This window comes from Alligator sinensis, unplaced genomic scaffold (assembly GCF_000455745.1).
Source record: "Alligator sinensis unplaced genomic scaffold, ASM45574v1 scaffold839_1, whole genome shotgun sequence".
NCBI lineage: Eukaryota > Metazoa > Chordata > Crocodylia > Alligatoridae > Alligator > Alligator sinensis.
In genome coordinates this window covers 3,104,433-3,122,723 of record NW_005841885.1, presented here as the reverse complement: position 1 = coordinate 3,122,723, position 18,291 = coordinate 3,104,433, and the positions used below count along the sequence as shown (strand labels likewise).

General features: G+C 41.3%; 1 protein-coding gene across 1 annotated transcript in view; it reads left to right on the top strand.

Moving 5' to 3' along the window:
- The window catches only part of ZXDC (ZXD family zinc finger C), a 19,256-nt gene extending 1,070 nt beyond the window's left edge, over window positions 1–18,186 (top strand). Inside the window, exons 2-11 of the mRNA XM_014516961.2 lie at window positions 3–152; window positions 3,317–3,469; window positions 4,677–4,755; window positions 4,944–5,074; window positions 7,003–7,173; window positions 8,534–9,219; window positions 9,942–10,026; window positions 13,677–13,849; window positions 15,533–15,634; window positions 17,634–18,186. Coding sequence (XP_014372447.1) covers window positions 3–152; window positions 3,317–3,469; window positions 4,677–4,755; window positions 4,944–5,074; window positions 7,003–7,173; window positions 8,534–9,219; window positions 9,942–10,026; window positions 13,677–13,849; window positions 15,533–15,634; window positions 17,634–17,720 — 1,817 coding nt within the window. The 3' untranslated portion in view covers window positions 17,721–18,186. The remainder of the gene's footprint in view (window positions 1–2; window positions 153–3,316; window positions 3,470–4,676; window positions 4,756–4,943; window positions 5,075–7,002; window positions 7,174–8,533; window positions 9,220–9,941; window positions 10,027–13,676; window positions 13,850–15,532; window positions 15,635–17,633) is intronic.
- The last annotated feature ends 105 nt before the right edge of the window (window positions 18,187–18,291 follow it).

The following is an 18,291-nucleotide window of genomic DNA, read 5'->3' as shown; positions in this document are numbered from 1 at the left end:
CACCCTGCGCGCCCACGGCCGCGCCCACGAGCAGGAGGCGGCGCACAAGTGCGAGGCCTGCGGGCAGCGCTTCCCCGGCGCCGCGCGCCTCGCCGCCCACCGCCGCCGCGCCCACCTCGAGCCCGAGCGGCCCTACCGCTGCGACTACCCCGGTGAGCGCCCGCCCTGGAGCACCACCTCCACCCTGCTACGTCTCTCCCCAGAGCTCCCAGCAAGGGGTTATGAGGTCTCTAACTGGGTATTATGGATGGTCTCTGCCCTGATTTAGGAGCACCCCACCCCTCCCCCTTATAGGTGTCTCCTCAATTTAGGAGTCTTCCCCCCATCTCTTAGGGCTCTTCCCAGAGCTGCCCCCCTGCAGCCTGCCCCCCTGTCACACCCCCGGTGAGGGGCCTCCCCTGCACAGCTCCCAACAGGATGTTACCAGGCCCCTAATTTGGGGCATTACTAGGGTTGCCAGCCCTCCGAGAATGCCCTGGAGTCTAAAGGAATTAGATATAAATGTCCAGGAGACAGCTGAGAGTCACCCAGGAGAGACACGATAGGGCATTCGTTAAAATAAATATTAAATGTTGAATCCGATTTATACAGTAGCCCAATGGATTCTCAAAATGTAAGAGTCGTGTGCATTTGCCTTGCTGATGTAATGACTCATTTGTGTCATTGCATCATGTGATGAAATCTCCTGGAATAGGTTCAAACAGAGTTGGCAACCCTAGGCATTACAGGCCCCAAATTTGGGGAGAGACTTAAGGGAGGTGTTGCCTACCTGTAAGGCCCCTGTTTAGGGCCCCCCCCAAGCCTAAAGGGGTTATGAGGTCCCTAATTCTGGGTGTTACAGGTGGGCAGCTCTGGGGAGAGACCTAATGGAAGGGGGGGTGTTGCCCACTTGCAATGCCCCAAATTAGGAGCCTTCCTCCCTCCCCCCACCCCACTAGGTCTCTCCCAAGAGCTGCCCCCCCTGTAATGCCCTAAATAAGGAGCCATTCCCCCCCCCCCATGTCTCTCCCCAGAGCTGCCCACCTGTAATGTCCCCAGTTTGGGAGCTTCCCCCTCCCCCCAGCCCTTGGGTTTGTCCCTAGAGCTGCCCACCTGTAATACCCCAATTTAGGAGCCTTGAGCCTTCCCACTCCCCATTTGAGGTCTCTCCCAAGAGCTGCCCACCTATAATGTCCTAAATTAGGACCCCACAAAACCCTTAGGTTGCTCCCCAGAGCTGCCCACCTGTACTGCATCCCTCCTTCCCGCTTGGTGCTCCTTAAAAGAGCCTGTCTGGTCTGATGCTGTGAGGGGACTGGGGTTTGCTTGCTGCACATATGCAGGGCACGACATCACAGGCCATACCTCATTTTGTGTCTCCTCCCCCACCCCCATCAGTGCCCGGTGGATCTGTTCCTGGCCTTGTGGATGCATCTACCCAGTCAGTTCTGGCTTATGGGCATTGGGGCTCTTGGCACCTGAGAGATTTTTTTTGCCCTCGATGGAGCCTGTGTCACTGTCACGTGCCAGGTCCATGCTGTGTGCACGCAGAGAGAAAACTTGCTCTGCTGCTGAGCCCGTTGGACCAGAAAGCACCTCTGTCTGTTCCTCAGGACCCCTGACATCAGGTTTTCGTCCCACTGGGAGAGAACTCTGTTCAGATTCAGTGGGATTTCAGGCTAAAAAGTTACCACTGCAGAGTTTGATCTTAAATGACTACTGCCAGGATGAGAATATCCATAAGGCTAGTGGGTATTTTGAGCTGTTTTATGAACCCAGGTTGGATTTTTTTTCTGTCACTGGCTACTTGACTGGAATTTTATTTTTATGTGAGTTGCGTGGTGTGGTAGGACTATGTTCCTAGAAAGCGCTGGTGAAAGGAAGAAGGCCTTACTACTGCATGGTTTAGTCTCTATACAAGGGTGTTTCAGAAACATTGTTTTGAAGTAAAACAATTTTGAGTGCAGTGATCATTCAATGGGCCACATCACATCACTGCATTGTTGTAAATTATTGGTGCATTTGACAATACCTCCTTTGGTGTTTGCCACTGCTGTAGAGTTTCCCATTTGGTTGCAGATGTACAGCGTGGGCAGCCATTGGGCTGTTTGTTTCTGAAACACCCACCCTCATGAATAAAAACTTTCTGTAAAAAAAAAAAAAAAAAAAAAAAAAAAAAAAGCCCAGAGAGAGCCATTTTAGTTCTTCTTAGCTTGATGTCTTCATGGCCTTTGGGTGAGGCATTCTCTGTTGTACAATTAGTAGCTGATGACATTACAAGTTTTGCCTGCCTGTTTTTTAATAGTCAAAGAGAAGTAGGGCTGCAAGGGACCTTAGAGACTGTTTCCATTAGGGAGGGAAATCGATGATTGTCAAGTTTTTCCTCAATGCAGTCTAGTTTATTGACAAAATGCAGTTCCTGTTTCCACAAACGTAGGCAGTTGATCCCTTTAAGCCTGAAGTTATGCAAACGGTCTGTTTGAGGAGGCTTCAGAAGGCAGGACCATGCCATAGCTTGTCCTGGGAATCTGTGAGCTTAACTGGGAAAAGCTGAGGGTGGGAGAGTAATAACAGCAAGGAGTCAGTTGTAGAGCTGGAAGGGACCTCCAGATGCCATCTCATCTGACCTCTGCCTGAGGCAGGATCAGCCCTATCCAAACCATCCCACACCATCATCTGAACTACATAAAATTACTGTCAGCCTTGACACAACACAGACCTAACACCCTAACTTGCCACAGGTGAAGCAGGGGAACCAGGGCAGCCACAATCCTGCATCTATGAGATGTTGTTAATATGTGCTCAAGAGGTGTAGAGCGATATGACTCCTGTTACAGAGGAAGGCAAAAACTTCCAAAGTTTGTACCAGTCTAATCATGGGGTAAAATTCCTTCCTGAGCCCAAATCAGGTGATAGGTCTGACCCTGAGCAGCGGGGCAAGACTCTAGCCAGGAACCTCTGACTTCAGCCCCAGCACGAGAGCCTCTGTGTTCATGTATAGTCCCCCCCCTTGTGAGCATTGAATCTTAAGTTGCCCCAGTCCCACCTTCCAACTCCTAATCAAGCCATGCCGTGGATTTTTACAGGCTGCAAAGGCGGGCCACAATGCATCAAGCTACGAGACCTAGTGTGGTTTTATGTAGGTTTAAAAATATATGTATATTTGTTGTTGTTATTGAATAAGAACAAGTTCTTCTTCTTTTCACCAGCACCACAAAGAACATAGCTAAGGAAATCATTTTACCTACACAGCCCATAAGAGAAGTATGGTAAAGAGTTAAATTTGATTGTTTTATTTTTCATGCCAAATGAACACAGTGTTCCCTTCTTTCCTTAGGTTGCGAGAGGACTTTTATCACAGTGAGTGCATTATTTTCTCATAATCGAGCCCACTTCAGAGAGCAAGAGCAGTTCTCCTGTTCTTTCCCTGGCTGTAACAAGCAGTATGACAAAGCCTGCCGACTGAAAATCCACATGAGAAGTCACACAGGTATCCACAGTGCAGCTTTTTATTGGTTGGCGAGATGTACAAAGATCCCTTCTGGTACAAATACAGTCTCAAATAGAGCTTTGGGAGAAACAGACTTTGATTTGCAAGTCAAACTGAAAAATAGAGAGGGAAGGAACTTTAATTAAAGTTGATGTAAGAGTTTATTTTGTGGAGGATTTCATCCTTTTTAATACATCAGGCAAATTTTAGAAACAAAATGTCCTTGTGAAAAAGGAAATGATGTTGAAACTGCCATAACATTTTCCGTGTTTCTTTGAATGAGACAACTTGTCAGTTGCCAATTATATAGTTTTATGTTAACTCATAACTGAATTTTTTGGCACACGAACTACATTTTGCCCAGCTCTAGTCACAAATTTTATGTGCATATAACACACAGCTTTTAAAAATACCAACACAAACATGTGAAATGTTCCCAAGGAAGAGTTTGAACAGTGAGAGCATGAAGCTGTCTAAACAATAATGTCATTGATCTGTAAGGAACACTGTCAACTTCAGATTTTTTAGAAGTGTCTTAGGTTTGTGCATTGTAACTTTTCCTCAATTCTCTTGCCAGTTCTTTTGGTTTCTAAGAATTGTGTTTTTCTTTTCCTTTTTAAAAACTGTTTTTCATTTGCTCTTCTTACTGTGTGAAAGATATCAAGCAAGTGGGGAAGAACTAAGCTTCTCAGAGAGAGTCATCAAGTGCCCGGAAATGCACAGTGTAAACTGCACAAATAGAGAAATGCCCATTTTTGCTGATCTTTGTTTTAGTAATTGTTATGTAAAGTGATTATCTAAGGCTTTTTTAGATGGAAAAGTGACTTTGAAGTGGACACTGCCTTAGGTTTTGTTGTCCAATCTGAAATGAGTGAAAGAGCAATGGTACTTAAATGAAAAATGAATTGGATTGCAGGAAAAACTAGTAGAAATGCTTGTTAATATAGGGCCACATTGTGCAACCGGATCTGTGCAGAATTCCTACCTGGAGTCTTTTAAATTTATCAGGAGAGCTTTGCAGGCCTATAGGTCTGTCGGTGCAGATCCAGTTGTAGGAAATGGCTTCTAGGTAAAGAAACTTGCTTAAAATGTAATCTATAAATTATCAGATTATGTAACTTTTAAAGTAACTTAACCTTGTTGGAACTTCTCAGTAGAAGCATTTTTTTTGTATTATGTAATTACATTTATTTTTTCTGTGTTTAAGGAGAAAGGCCTTTTATCTGTGACTTTGAGGGCTGTGGCTGGTCTTTCACCAGCATGTCCAAGCTACTAAGACATAAAAGGTAAAGTAAACTCTTCTGATTATGTCTTAAAAATCCTTGCTTGCCTACCAGTTGCTTGCATCAATTCAATGTGTTAGAAACAGTAACCTGCATTACAGTACATTTTAGAATTGGAGTGGTTGTAAGCGATGTCAGAGATGAGCATGTAATCGGCTTGATTTTTGGGAATGACAGTGTTTTCTTTGTAGGAAGCATGAAGATGACAGGAGGTTTACATGTCCTGTAGAAGGTTGTGGGAAATCCTTCACAAGAGCAGAACACTTGAAAGGCCACAGTATTACTCACCTTGGTACAAAACCATTTGAATGCCCGGTGGAAGGTATTGTTCATGTTCTTGATTTTGTGTGCTGCTAACTAGTTGCTAGCTCATGTAATAGGTGGTAAGCTTTGCCCATGTCAGTCTTGTTGCAGGATTGAAGCTTTGGACAGTTAACAATTGGGGTGTGTTGTTTTTTGGTTTGCCTTTTTGTAGGTTGTTTAAAATATCTGATTGAATGAGCTTTGTGCCAAATTAGGGAGGGGGAGAACACATGTTGTATTATTCTGTCACTTGAAATCATGAGAGGGTTACATTGCATCCACATTTTTAACTGAATTTGGATGTTATGGAACGTATCTTTCATAATTAATTTTAATTTGATTTGTTCCAAGCTGGGAAAGTAGTAAACACCATCGTTGGTCTGAAAACCATGTTTTGCTGTTCTGATGCACTTCTTGACTAGCTTTTCCCTATGTACAGACTGCCTTTGTGAGAATATATTGTATATTGATATGTGGGTGGAAGAAGGCAGAATTCGGACGTCAGTTAAAGATGTTTAGTTATGGTACTGCTGCTGCTTAAGTTATAAGCAGGTTATTAGTTGTACCTATATGGTTAGAAGAGTGGGTCTTACAGAGAAAAACTGCCTTTACTGCTCAGCACTAATTCATCTTTGGAGCAGATTGATCTTGTGCATTAACATTTTTTGGCAATTTAAAAAAATAAATTCTATTATAACGTTATGTTAAGTCCTGTAAGGATTCATTGGCAGGGCTGTAAATTTCAGATCTGTGGTACAGACTTTTGTCACTTGAGTTAACAGACTGGTAGCATTAGTAGGTGATCTGCAGATTAGGAGATGGGCATGAGATGTTTTCTGACTTTGGCATCTTGTTCCATTCTAGGTACCAAGGTGAAAGTGCTCCAGTAGGCACAGACTCTTCTACTTGTTATTTCCCCACCTTAGCTTCTTGTCTGAGCTTTTTTTTTTTCTCAACCCTGTTCCCTTACTAGTATTTCTAGTGTTCTTCCCTAGACTGCTTTTTGAGCTCCCATTTGTCCCTTTGTCCTAGTTCTCTTGTTCCCACACTGACTCCTTATACTCTGCCCTTCCTTATACTCTCCTCCAATCCTTATCTCTTTTTTGAGGTCAGAATAAGTTACCTAAAGAACTGTTCTGGTTTTGGTCCTATGGAAAAATCAGTGGTGTGGTTTTGGGTTCACTTTTGATTCCTTCCTTCAATAAATGGTCTCTGAACTTAAATCACATTCAAGTTAAGGGCTGCTCAGGCTGAACAACTAATGTGGTAAAAGCATGTTAGTGTCTTAGACAAGGGTCATCATATCTGGCCATCTTAGACACCCCTGTCTGAATGGCCAGGTATTTAAACTGCTAAAAGTTAAATACTGTATTTGTTGAATTTTGCTATTGCAGGAAATCACTAGGACAAAGTGTCTAGTGAGGTGGCTGGTTTGTTTGTTTGGTTTAATGCCTTACCTTAGAATATAAACACAAATTAGGAAGTTAAGTAGGTAATAATAAAGAACATGTATACCTATGGTTCACTGCAAAAAATAGTATCTTCTCTAGGTCTGTCACAAGTATTTCTTCCTCTTTTATGCATTCATCAGTGGCTATTTTAGGTGCTTCAATTCAATTTAATAAGCCTTTATGGGGGAGGGTTTTATTTCCTACTGAGTTAATAGGCAAGTGGGAGGGTCAGCTTTGCTTCCGTCGTTCTAGCATCATGCTTTCAGATGTTTCACTCTGTTTCTTTGGTATGGTATTTGCCTCTGTGAGAACCTGTGCTAGTTTCTTTGTATTCCCTTCATTAATATGCAGCATGCATGCCCAAAAGCTAGAGCTAAGTAGAACAATCTTATTTGTATGATTTTTTTTTTTTTTTTTTTATCTAGGGAATTTTTTTAATTGCTGATTTACAATAAAAGTGGGGGAAATACTTCAATATCCGTGCATCTTGTTGCAGGTTGTTGTGCAAAGTTTTCTGCACGCAGTAGCTTGTATATTCATTCTAAGAAACATCTGCAGGATGTGGATTCCTTGAAGACCCGTTGCCCTGTGTCCAGTTGTAATAAATTGTTCACATCCAAGCATAGCATGAAGACGCACATGGTGAAACAGCACAATTTCAGTCCAGGTAAAACATTTGTTACAGAATCGTTATAGCTGCTGTACAGAAGGAAGTCTAAACTATCAATATATTTATAAATAAAATCGTGTGAGTAGATCCTGACCCCATTGAAAACCAGTAGCAAAATTATCTGGGGTCAGATTTTTCTCCCTGTGTGGTTTTACACGCATAATGTAATAAACTTAGTGGAAGCTGTGTCAGACTAACTAGAGTTTGGTTTATGTGATTTAGAGATTTAAAATTTGTGAACCAAGTAGGCCACTGATGAGGATGCTTTGACACGGCTTTTTGAAGAACCTAATGAAGACTAAAGCAATATTTCTCTTCTTTTAATCTGAATGTTCAATATGGACTGTTTCTGGAGGAGGGTTAGAGAATAGAAACTGAACTTGAGATGCCTATATTCCTGTGCGGTCTGGCAGTGTCAATATTGGATTATTCTTTATAGCTATAAAGTAGTCTTGTTTTTTAGTAGGACAGCAAACGTAAAGAATCATCCTATATTTAGATAACAAACTGAATAGGAGCATTTCATAGTGAATTCCAGTGGTTCAACTAGATATTTCAGACACACTTCTAAATAAGGAATGTCACAGTTAATGTAAAGGTGAAACTTACTCTACTCGTTTTCCTTAGTGAGTCTAGCTTTAAAATAGCCTTAGTTTTTAGAAAATATTTACTGTAAAATATTTTTATATAGGGTCTTTTGCCTGTAATGTTAAGCACTCTGTTTTCACTCTTTTTAGTAACTAATTAAACTAGATTATATGCTACCCTCCCCAACAAAGGCTCTGGGCTGCTTACAGTAAGAGGCAGAACAGCACACAAGCAAAGGGAATAAAACACAAAACAGAAGCTCCTTAAACAGGGAGGACAGATGTATCCAAAAGCCCTTCAAACGCTTGTTTGTCAAGGATTATTTTTGATATAGTAAGGGCTGTACTGTAGTGCTTATAGCACTGTGCATTATTTATTCATTCACTTGTGCTTTGAAGCTTATTTCAAAGCATGATGAATGTTGATTGTGTCCACACCCTTTCATACAGAATATTTCTTCATCATTTAATTGTCTTGGTTCTGGTATGTGTCTATCACGTGTAAACCTTACTATCCTGACGTGAATATTAGCTTATTTGCAGTGCCTGCAAGCTTTGGAGTGTGTGTTTTTTTTTGTTTGTTTTTTTTGTTTTTTTACCTTTTTCCAATATATCGATATGGGGTTTTTTTGTTTCTCTTGGGGCTTTTGTATATTCCTGGTCTTAACTTTTTGCTCACTGGGAGATGTAGTTCAAGGGGTGCAATATTATTTTCTTTGTCATTTGTCTGTTTCTGCAATTAAATGTGTTGAAACCATGTTTCCTTTCAGATCTTTTAACCCAGCTTGAAGCAACCTGTTCTCTCACACCTAGCAGTGAACTGACCAGTCCAGGACAAAGTGACCTCAGCAACATAGACCTTGTGTCACTTTTCTCCAACGTGTCTGGCAACAATTCTGGAATTTCAACAGACATGGCACTCGTGAACTCTGGGATAGTTACTATTGATGTTGCTTCAGTGGGTTCCACACTTGGAGGAAATCTTCCTGTCAGTAGCAGTTCCCTAAATCAGACTGTTGACCCTTTGATACTGGTGGCTGGTAATGATATTCCACAAAGTCTGGACAGTTCTCTCTTGCTGGGAACCCCTACTACAGTTCTGCAGCAAAGCACTTTAAATCTGGACGATGTACAGACTGTAAATGCAGAAGCCTTGGGCTCACTAGCATCTTTATCAGTGAGGAATTCCAGTCAAGATATGCATGGTTTGACATCCAGCAATAATCTAACAATAGACACTGCCACTTTGACCCCGTCCAGCAGCCTGGGTGGAAGCAACGTGCCTGAGTTACTCACTCCAACAAAGGTTGAACGAAATTTGCTTCCCAATTCAGATGTTGTTGGCCAACAGGAAGGCAGTAAAGTCGTGACACAGTTTGTATTCTCCAACCCCCCAGGAAGCTACAGTGCTCAGAAAGAAATGGACCTTAGCACAGTGACTGGCAGTTCTTTTTTGGTATGCGGTGATTTTACATTCAGTTTTCCCCAGATGAGGGAAGTGCCTTAACTTTGAGCATACTCCGTTGCTGCTTACAACTTAAAGGCAGACTTCTCGCACTGATCTACGCTGTCACACATTTTGTGTGTGTGTGTGTGTACATATAGTGATAATTCTTTTAAAAGTTCTGGTTTTCTCTGGGGCAGAGGGGGAACCCTATTCCAGCTAAAGATTGTATTTAAAAAAAAACGTATAACCCCTTTGGATGAAGTATATCTAAGAAAATTTAAGCAGGTGAATTACTTGAAAATAATGCATAACACCATGCCATAAAAAGTTTGGGCCTAGAAAGCAACTAGAGCACCTAGCTTGGTTCTCATTCCCATAACTGTTTTTAATGTTGTTTTTCCATCCACTGTACAATGCTACAGTTAGATATGAGTCTCTTGTTAAAAAAAAAAAAAAAAAAAAAAAGTCTGAAATATTCCGTTTATTACAGCGTGGCTATTAAAAATCATAATGCTGATAAATTTGGAGATGGCCTCTAATGTGCAGTGTGCAATGGAGATCTACTAGAGCGCTAACAATTTGTTTTAAAAGTTTATTCATGTTGAAATCCCTACCAGCCAGTGTTTAGATAATGTTCAAGACGCTTCAACTAATAATTTGTTGGTTTGGTTTCATTAATTTATTGTTTCGGTGCATAAAAGATCAAATATCTTTTTCCCTTGTTTTTCTAGGAGAGTGGTGGATCTGCAAGAACAGACTACAGAGCTATCCAGTTAGCCAAGAAAAGAAAACAGAAAGGGAATGGCAGCAGTACAGGTGAGGAGCTGTCTTCCTGGCTTAGTAATGTGCATCTTCTCACAATGACACGGGAATAGATTTCTCAGATTTTCATCAGTACTAAAGGCATGTGTGGGGGGGGGAGCTGCTATTGAAGATGGTCTTTGTGGAGTCTCATATTCATTGGTATGATTTAAGAATTAATTTATGCTATAGATTTCCAATTATGCTGCAGAGACACTGACGGATGAAAGTTAGACTTAAATTCCCACTTCGCTCACCTTCAGGTTTTTTTTGTTTTGTTTTCTTCCAAATATGACCTTTTGTGCATTAAGACCGAAAGAGATTAAAATATCTGATGATCTTATGTTGTGCTTTCTGTCTGCTTTTTGCATTTTATTTTATTCAGTGTAGACTAGTTTGTCCTCATTGTTTATCTTGCCTCTAGGCTCTGGCACATGGCTGCAGTATTAGTTTCTAGGCAGTGCAGGGGAATTTATTTGTTGAGTTTCTTTAGACACTTGCAGCCTTTTGATTAACCTTCAAGGTTGTGTAGCTTTTTAAAAACAAAACACAAGCTTTGGGCCACATTTTGTGTGTGTCCTGTTTAATATCCTCCTCCCTTTAACCTGAAGTTGAACTCATAGCTGTCTGATATGAATATGCACTATTGCTTTGTCAGATGAAATGTGTTCCATGGCTCACTAGAGTTGCACAGAAAAATAACAAGACAGCTATTTGAGTTGCAACTACCCTCAATGGGAGAGGAACATCATACTGTACATTTTTGTTCTTCCTTACTGTTTCTTGGTGCCTGCCATCTCTGAAAATCAAGGTGACAATTGTCTTGAGGTAAGTAAAAGATAACTTTCAAATTAAATGCTCTCCTGTCTCTTGCTTTATAGAGCTATGCATGTATCTGCTTTACTTATCTTTTTAAAAAGATGATGTAATGTAAATCAAGAACACTGTCTTTCTGTATCTGTTATGAATCAATCTGTAATTATGCAGAATTATACAAGATGCATGTATGATGATATCCAAGATTGAAAGGAGGCTTGCATTGAATTTGCACCTGTCGTATGAAAGAGCTAGATGAGTATCAGTTCACTTCTCAAATTAAATACCTTATCTAGCCTGCCACATACTTGTGTTAGTGCTACGCAAATTAATGCATTCCTTTTTTCTTCTGTTCCATACATACGCAGTAAAATACAACTCTTTGTACCCCTTCAAATCTTGCATCTAAAGATACTTTAACACAATAGATGAACACCTGAAAGTTCAAAGTCTTTTTTTTAATTCCCTCTTCTAACATCTGAAGTTTAAAACAATCTTTAAAAAGATTAAATACTTAATCTAAAAAAAAATACGCCTGACTTAAAAATACGAAGTATTTAATTGTTTTCTGTTCATATTTTTAACCAGTATGAACAATAACGTTTTTCAGCATTGCTTTCGATCATAATTATTTTCTGGTTCTCTTGAATAAGTGTGCAACAGCTTCTAGTTTCAGTTGAGCAGACAGATACTTAAATCCAAACAAGTACTTGATTTGGAATGTAAACAGCATAAGGGAAGTGTTTTGGAGCCAAAATATCAGCATTGTTAGGCTGTAGAAAACTTAGCAGTATGCGGCGACGAGCTGTGGGCAAAATGAAACTAAATAAAATTAAGCTGCAGCATTTTGGAAATGTTTGATAGCTTTGTGGGAAAGTGCAATAATTCTGCATAGCCTCAGTTATCTGGAAATTATGAAGTAAAGTGTCTTTGTGGTGAAATGTTATGCATGGTATCCCTGAACCTAGTTCTAAAGACAGAGCAGTTCCTGAAAAATTTCCTGATTTTTGTGACTCTAGATAGCCAGTATGAAAAATCTTCCCCAACTTCAAAGAAAAGGATTTAAATGTCTTGCAGGCCAAGAAGCTCTTACTGTTCATGTTATCTATGATTAATACATTTGAAACTTGTCAGACTCATTCATTGGGGTCTCCTGCTAAGAGTTCTTGGGCTCGTGTCTGTGTAACTGGTCATATTTTCCAACAAAATAAAACTTAATTGAAAATCGACTTGTTCATTGAGCCCATAATATTTATTTTGAAACTTCTTGAGTTGGATTGAACTTCTGCCAAATCCAAGGTCTGGTTTTGAACCCTGTGTAGATTCCTGAAAGGGCATGCTTTCAGGATGAAGAGCTCTAGAAGCCGCAAGTTCCCTAGCCTTGGAACAAGTATCTCTTTGGCTGGTCTGGCCCCGGCTGGGGACACTGGATGCCTCTTGTAGCTGGTTGGTGAAATTGACATTTCTTGTCAGTTTTGCTGCTGCTGCTGTTACCATATTTATCTGTATATCACATGAACCTTTTACCCACTAAACCAGCCCTCCAAAATTGGGGTGCATATCTTAAGCAGGGAAGTTTGTTTCTTCTTTGCTGGAATAGAAACAGCATAGAATAGAGCAAGCAAACACTGACTTGTGGCCACCAAGATGGCTGCCATTTCTCCCTGGGGCTCCAGATAGCAGAGGTAGAGTCCAGTGTTAACCCTCTCAGAGCTGCTGATGAAACAGTAGCTTTTGGCTGAAGAGCCACTGAACTGGCTGAGGGTGAATGAACTGCTGCATGCAGTCTTGATGAGCCTTGTGGTGTGGAAACAACACTTTATTATTTACAGGAACTTATAAAGAACTATTTACAGTAAAGAAGTAACAGTCTTACTACTGCCCTTGCAAGGGTCTGGGGCCTAGCCTTCTTACTGACCTGCCACACCAGGAAGTTCCTGCTGCCTCACCCAGACTGTCTCCTGGGATCCACACTTTCTGGACCCTCTGTTTCCAGGAGGACTTACTCTGTCACACAGTCGGCCATGACTCTGGAAAAATCTTTTTTTCTACATTCTGCCTTCTAAAAGTAAGGTGCGTGTTTTACTTGGAGGTGTGTGGTATGTGAGAAAATGCAGTAGTAGCGAAGCTGGAAAGTGAGTCAATTTTACTGAGCAACTGCAGGGTTCCACAAGCTGCTTGTTCTGCAGACACCTCAAAAAATTGTTTTTGATCTGATTTGGATGAAAACCACACTCTAAATTCCCCTGCAAACTAGAAACCCTGCTTCTGAGCCAGCTCTAGTTATTAGTGACTGCCCATATCGTGAGTAATGAGGACTTCATACTTCCATCCAACACTTTTAAAATGTTTTCCAGAGGAGAAGCCTTATGGTTTGTGTATTCTAGATTAAGAAACTGATGTACATGATTCGACCACAGTCACTCAGGCAATTGATTGCAGATTTGGGAAACCCAAATTTGATTTCCAGTTCCCAGTTCATCTTCTAACTCCGGAAAATGCTGTTGCTTTGACATTATTAGCATGGTGCCTATTTTTAATGCCAAGTTCAGAGAAGCCAGATGGAATTCCTGTTAAAGAGAGTTGCTTTTCCTCAGGGTGAGAGTGGTGCTTGCTCACTCCAGCAGTCAGAATTCATAAGCTAATTGACTATCATCTTGCTTTAGTAGTTGTGTTCTAATACTTAGCAATTGTGTACTCTGAACATGCAAAGTGAAGTACTGTAGACATATTAGCATTCAGTAATGTCACAGCCCAAATAAGCAGAAGTGGAGAAGTCCCAGTGAGAGACCGTCCAAATGAACTAGACTACCCAATATCAATATTGAACATTATAACTTTTCTTTCAGGGGCAGCAAACTCTGGCCAGAGGAAAAGTAAAGGTGGCAAAGTCAGTCCTACCAACTTCTCATCTTCCAGTCATGGCAGTCGAATGGGAGGCAATGTTGTTTTGCCAAATGGAGGCTTAACAATGAGGGACCCAGCCACTGGAGCACAGTACGTGCAAATTCAGTTACTTCAGGTAAGAACACGTGAATAAAACATAAAATAATCTACCTGGCTCTATATATACTGGGACTTGATTAGGAGATTTTAATTGTTTTAACTTCTGATAATGTCTGCTAACATTGATTAGTCATGATATATCTTGACATTCCATAACAATGCATTGATGTAATTCAGGGTTGTTGTCTAAAAGGAATGTTTTTATGCTCCTAAAAAGAGGGTGGGCATTCCTTAACATCTAGCCGGTAATAACAGGCCTCTTTAGAAATAGTTGTAGAAGCAACTGGAATAGAGCCAGTTTAAGCTTGTATAAGATCCCCTGTATAAGCACTTATTTGGGGATTCCTCCTCAGTGGGCATATCTGTATGTTCGTTAATGCGCCTTAGATACTGTGCGTTTAGTGCTTGCTTAAGAAGGTACTAACTAAGTGCGCAGTAACTAGAGTTATTTTGTCTCTCTTACTGTGCATTAGCCTAATAACACTGTGCAGTAGGCTATTAGCATAGTTTTTAACCACCACACTACTGCACAATATTATTAGGCTAATGTGCAGTAAGCGTCTCATGTAGACACACCCAGTGAGCATGCACTTAAATCCACCCCTGCTTAGTTTTTTAGGAATACCTGCTTCCGTACAAAGTAGAATCTGTAAATGTTACTTCTAGATAGCTATGCTGAGCAGTGGCGGTGAGTGATGCAGTTAAGTTGCTGGGGAGTCTGAAAGAGAGAGAGATGGGTGATTGGGGAAGTCCAGACTTGCAGGACAGGGAGCAGCAGGCAGCATAAAGCAGTGTAGCACAAGGAGACTTTAGGCCAGAGGCAGCATAGAGAAATTGCAGGAGTAGCTGCATTGGAGCAGAGGCCCTGGAGAAATACTGCTTAGGGGCAAGAGCAGCCCCAAGAGAACAGGTCTTTGGGAAGCACCTGCTTGAAGTAAGAACAAGTTGGGGAAGGGGAACACTGCTCTTTTCACTGTATCTACCGAACTACAGTAAAAGAACTGCCTGTAATCAAATTATTCCATCTTCAGGAGCAAGTCTTGAGTTATGCGGTGCGAAGTAGGGTGGCAGCTGCATAATGGATAAGGAGAAAACAAAATATTAAGCCACTGTTTAGATAAGGGAGACTGTTCTTCCCTGCATTGAGGCAGAAATCTCATGGCTATAACAGCATGTTATAACAATCACTTAAGATTGAGATATTAAAAACTTTATAAACATAGTTATGGAAGAATGCTTCCTAATAAGGCATGGAGCAGGCCATGTGGAAAACTCTTGTGTATCAACCCCCCCCCCCCCCCCCCCCCCCTTTTCTTCTTTTCCTCCGTCTCTCATGGAGTGGGGAGGAGGGTCACAGGCAGGTAACCACTGCATCTGCAGCAAACTGGTATTGGGAGTGAACACATGTAAATGTAATAATAAATATAGTCTTTTTTGAAAGGGTATGTAAAAGCCTTCAGTTTCCAACCTGTTACTGAATATAAGGTGAGTGGTTCACCTTCTTTTTGAGTCATGGTTAGACCTTTTCAGTTTTGAAAGCTTGGGTATCTTTGGATGCGTAATGTTTAACCAATGAGGCACTTGTCTTTCCTAAACTTGGTTTTTAAAGGAGCTAAAGTGACAGCAGTGAAGTTTGCTTTGTGATTCTAGGAGGCACTTCAAAGTTTCATATTTGCCTTGTCCTTTTTTCCCTTTACAGGATGATCCCCCAGGAGAAGGGGACTTGCCCTTCCAGCTCAGCTCTCAATCCTCCACATCACATTCTCAGCTTACAGTAGACTTGCCTGTTCACATACTGCAGGTATAACAATGTGGAACATTGGTTCCTTTTCTGTCGTTCTTGGAAAGAAAAGAATTTACAGCCATCTCTTCAGTCTGGCACAATAAGTCTGCTTACCGACGCAACCCTCCTCCCCAAAACAGTGCTTTAACCTCCATGCACCCCCATGCCAAGCCCAGCACATGCCCAGAAGAGGGATTGTGTTAGTTGGACCCAGCTTGCCCAACATCCGTATAGGTCGGGCATTTCTGTAGGACTTTTTGACTGAATCAAGTGTCATAAAAGTGCCAAAAAGACCTACCGAAGTGCTGATCTATACAGACACTGCAGAGCTGGATTGAGCTAACAACACACTGCTGCTTCTGGTAAAGCACGTTTTGTTGTGTTTTGTCTGGCTTCCACCTCTGTCAGCACTCTAAAAGTGTTTATTACTTTCACACCAAAGCTTAAATCAGTAGCCCCTAGCTGGGCTGCAACAAGAGGACATAGCTGCTGGAACTGTGGCTAAGATTGCCTTGTATATTATTAGGCCAAAACTTTGCGATGCCATTGGCAGTTGTTTTTCCAGGTGCTGCTGCCTCTTTTTTTTCTCTTTTTCTGGTCCACTATGCAGAGGTTGTTTAAATAGTCTTCTGAGATTAAATGAAATGGTTGCATCACGAAAGACATCTCAAAATGCCACAGGTTGGTGCCTGAATGAAAGCTGCCAGGTACTGAAAAATCTGGCTTGCAGATTTTTTTATTTTTTTTTAAAGAAGGGAAACCCCAGAGCTTTAAAATCATCACGCAAACGGAGATGACAGAGCAGAATGGAAGTTCCATAAGGAAAAGGAGGACAGTTTTATACATTCCCAGCTCTCCATAGTGGTTATGGTGTAATACAGAGGTTCCCAAAGCCCAGGCTGTGAAGGGTTGGCTGCCAGTCCACAGGAGGATTGGCTGCTGGACCAGAAGTCTGGAAGTGACCAGCATACTGTGGACCGGCGGCCAACCCTTGGTGATCTATGGCCCATATTTCATAAGCCATTTTGGAAAGGCCTGTGTCACACAGAGGGCCCCCAGGGACTGCGGAGCTGTTCTTCTGTCCCTGCTCCATTCACATCTGGCAGTTTCACAGGGCAGTGTCCACTGGCTCTGTGGATGCATTCGAGAGCCAGCAGGCACCATCCGGTGTGCCATAACCCGCAGTCTGCTGGTCCGCAGTCACTTCTGGTTTGTGGTCTAAAAAGGTTGGGAACCACTGGTGTAATAGCAGATGTGGTTGTTATATTTAAAATGAATAGAACCCAATGATAACTACCAGAAACGTAACAAGTAGGGGGACAGTGCTTTGGAAGTAACCCTGATGGCAACTGGGCTGTGAAAAATACGTCAGTACTACTACTAAAAATGTTGTAACAAAGTGGTTGAAGCTGAAGCAAAGGAAATGCCTTACTGTATGATCTGAAAATCACAGTTGGCTAGGTGATGTGCATTTCTCTTGACTGTAAGTATTAATTGCAGTGTGTGGGTTAGGGGAGGGATGTAGAAGGACAGCAGTAAACTACAAAAGAGCTTTATTGATTGCAATTTGCATCCAAAAAGTTTTGTGGGCAAAGTTAACTTCAAGTTTCTTGCTACTTATTCAAAATACTCTTAATGTCTGGAAACATGCTGCTATATACCTGAGACATAAAACCTTTGAGGATAGGACATCACTATTTGTTGTTGACGTAGTAGAGGGATTTACAGTTGTCAAATTGCTGCCCCACGGAAGTCAAATCAAACATGCGTGCTCCTTCTACTAGGGAAAAACCACAGTTATCAACGCCCTCCCCTTCCCCCCAGCATTGTAACAGCGATCACTTCAGGGTGAGTCCCAAAAGTGGTCCCACTCTTGAATTATTTCATTTGTCTTTTTGGTCAATCCAATATTGTTTGAATATAAAAACAAACAAAAACATTATGCAGCTTTCACCATTTCTTTTGTGGTAAAAATTCGTCGTCTCCATTCCCTGACAGTATTTATCTTCTTTCACAGGAGCCACACAACTCAACAGAAGATGATGCAGGTTCTGATAATTCTCAGTTCACCGGAAGCACAATTAATTTACAGGACCTGGAATGACTGTTGGGAATAGTCATTTAAAAAAAAATGGTGCAATCATGTCTTAGCCAAGTGAAAATAGGTTGTTAGAGATTTTCAAAGAAGATATGGAAAATAGGAATACCTGATTGATAACATCCTTTTTGCAGTTTGGTTAGAATTGAAAGATGGGGGGGAAAATTCAGTAAATCCTACTTGATGTGCCTGTGTAAGATATCTTTTCTGTCTTGAGATCAGAAAGACACCGGGCAGATTTTTTTTTTAATAATGTTATAGAGGAAAAGTGCCATAAGTGTTCTAACTGTGGTGATATCCATTGCTTTCATGGGAAAGCAGGCATTGCACAGCTAATGAACAAATTCAAGTTTAAAATCTTGCCTATGACCAGTTTTGACCTCTTTCTCTATTGGGGAAAGCTCTCTCTAACTGGAAACAGGGTGAACAGGAAGTATTCAGAGTTAGTCTTGAAGTTGGTTTCCCCCCCAGCCTCCCAGGACTCTTGTTTCTTGTGTTGACAACAAACTGGAATAAAAGTATTTTACAAAGCAAATAAATCTAAGAAGTATAGTGTCCAAATATCCTGGAAATTACA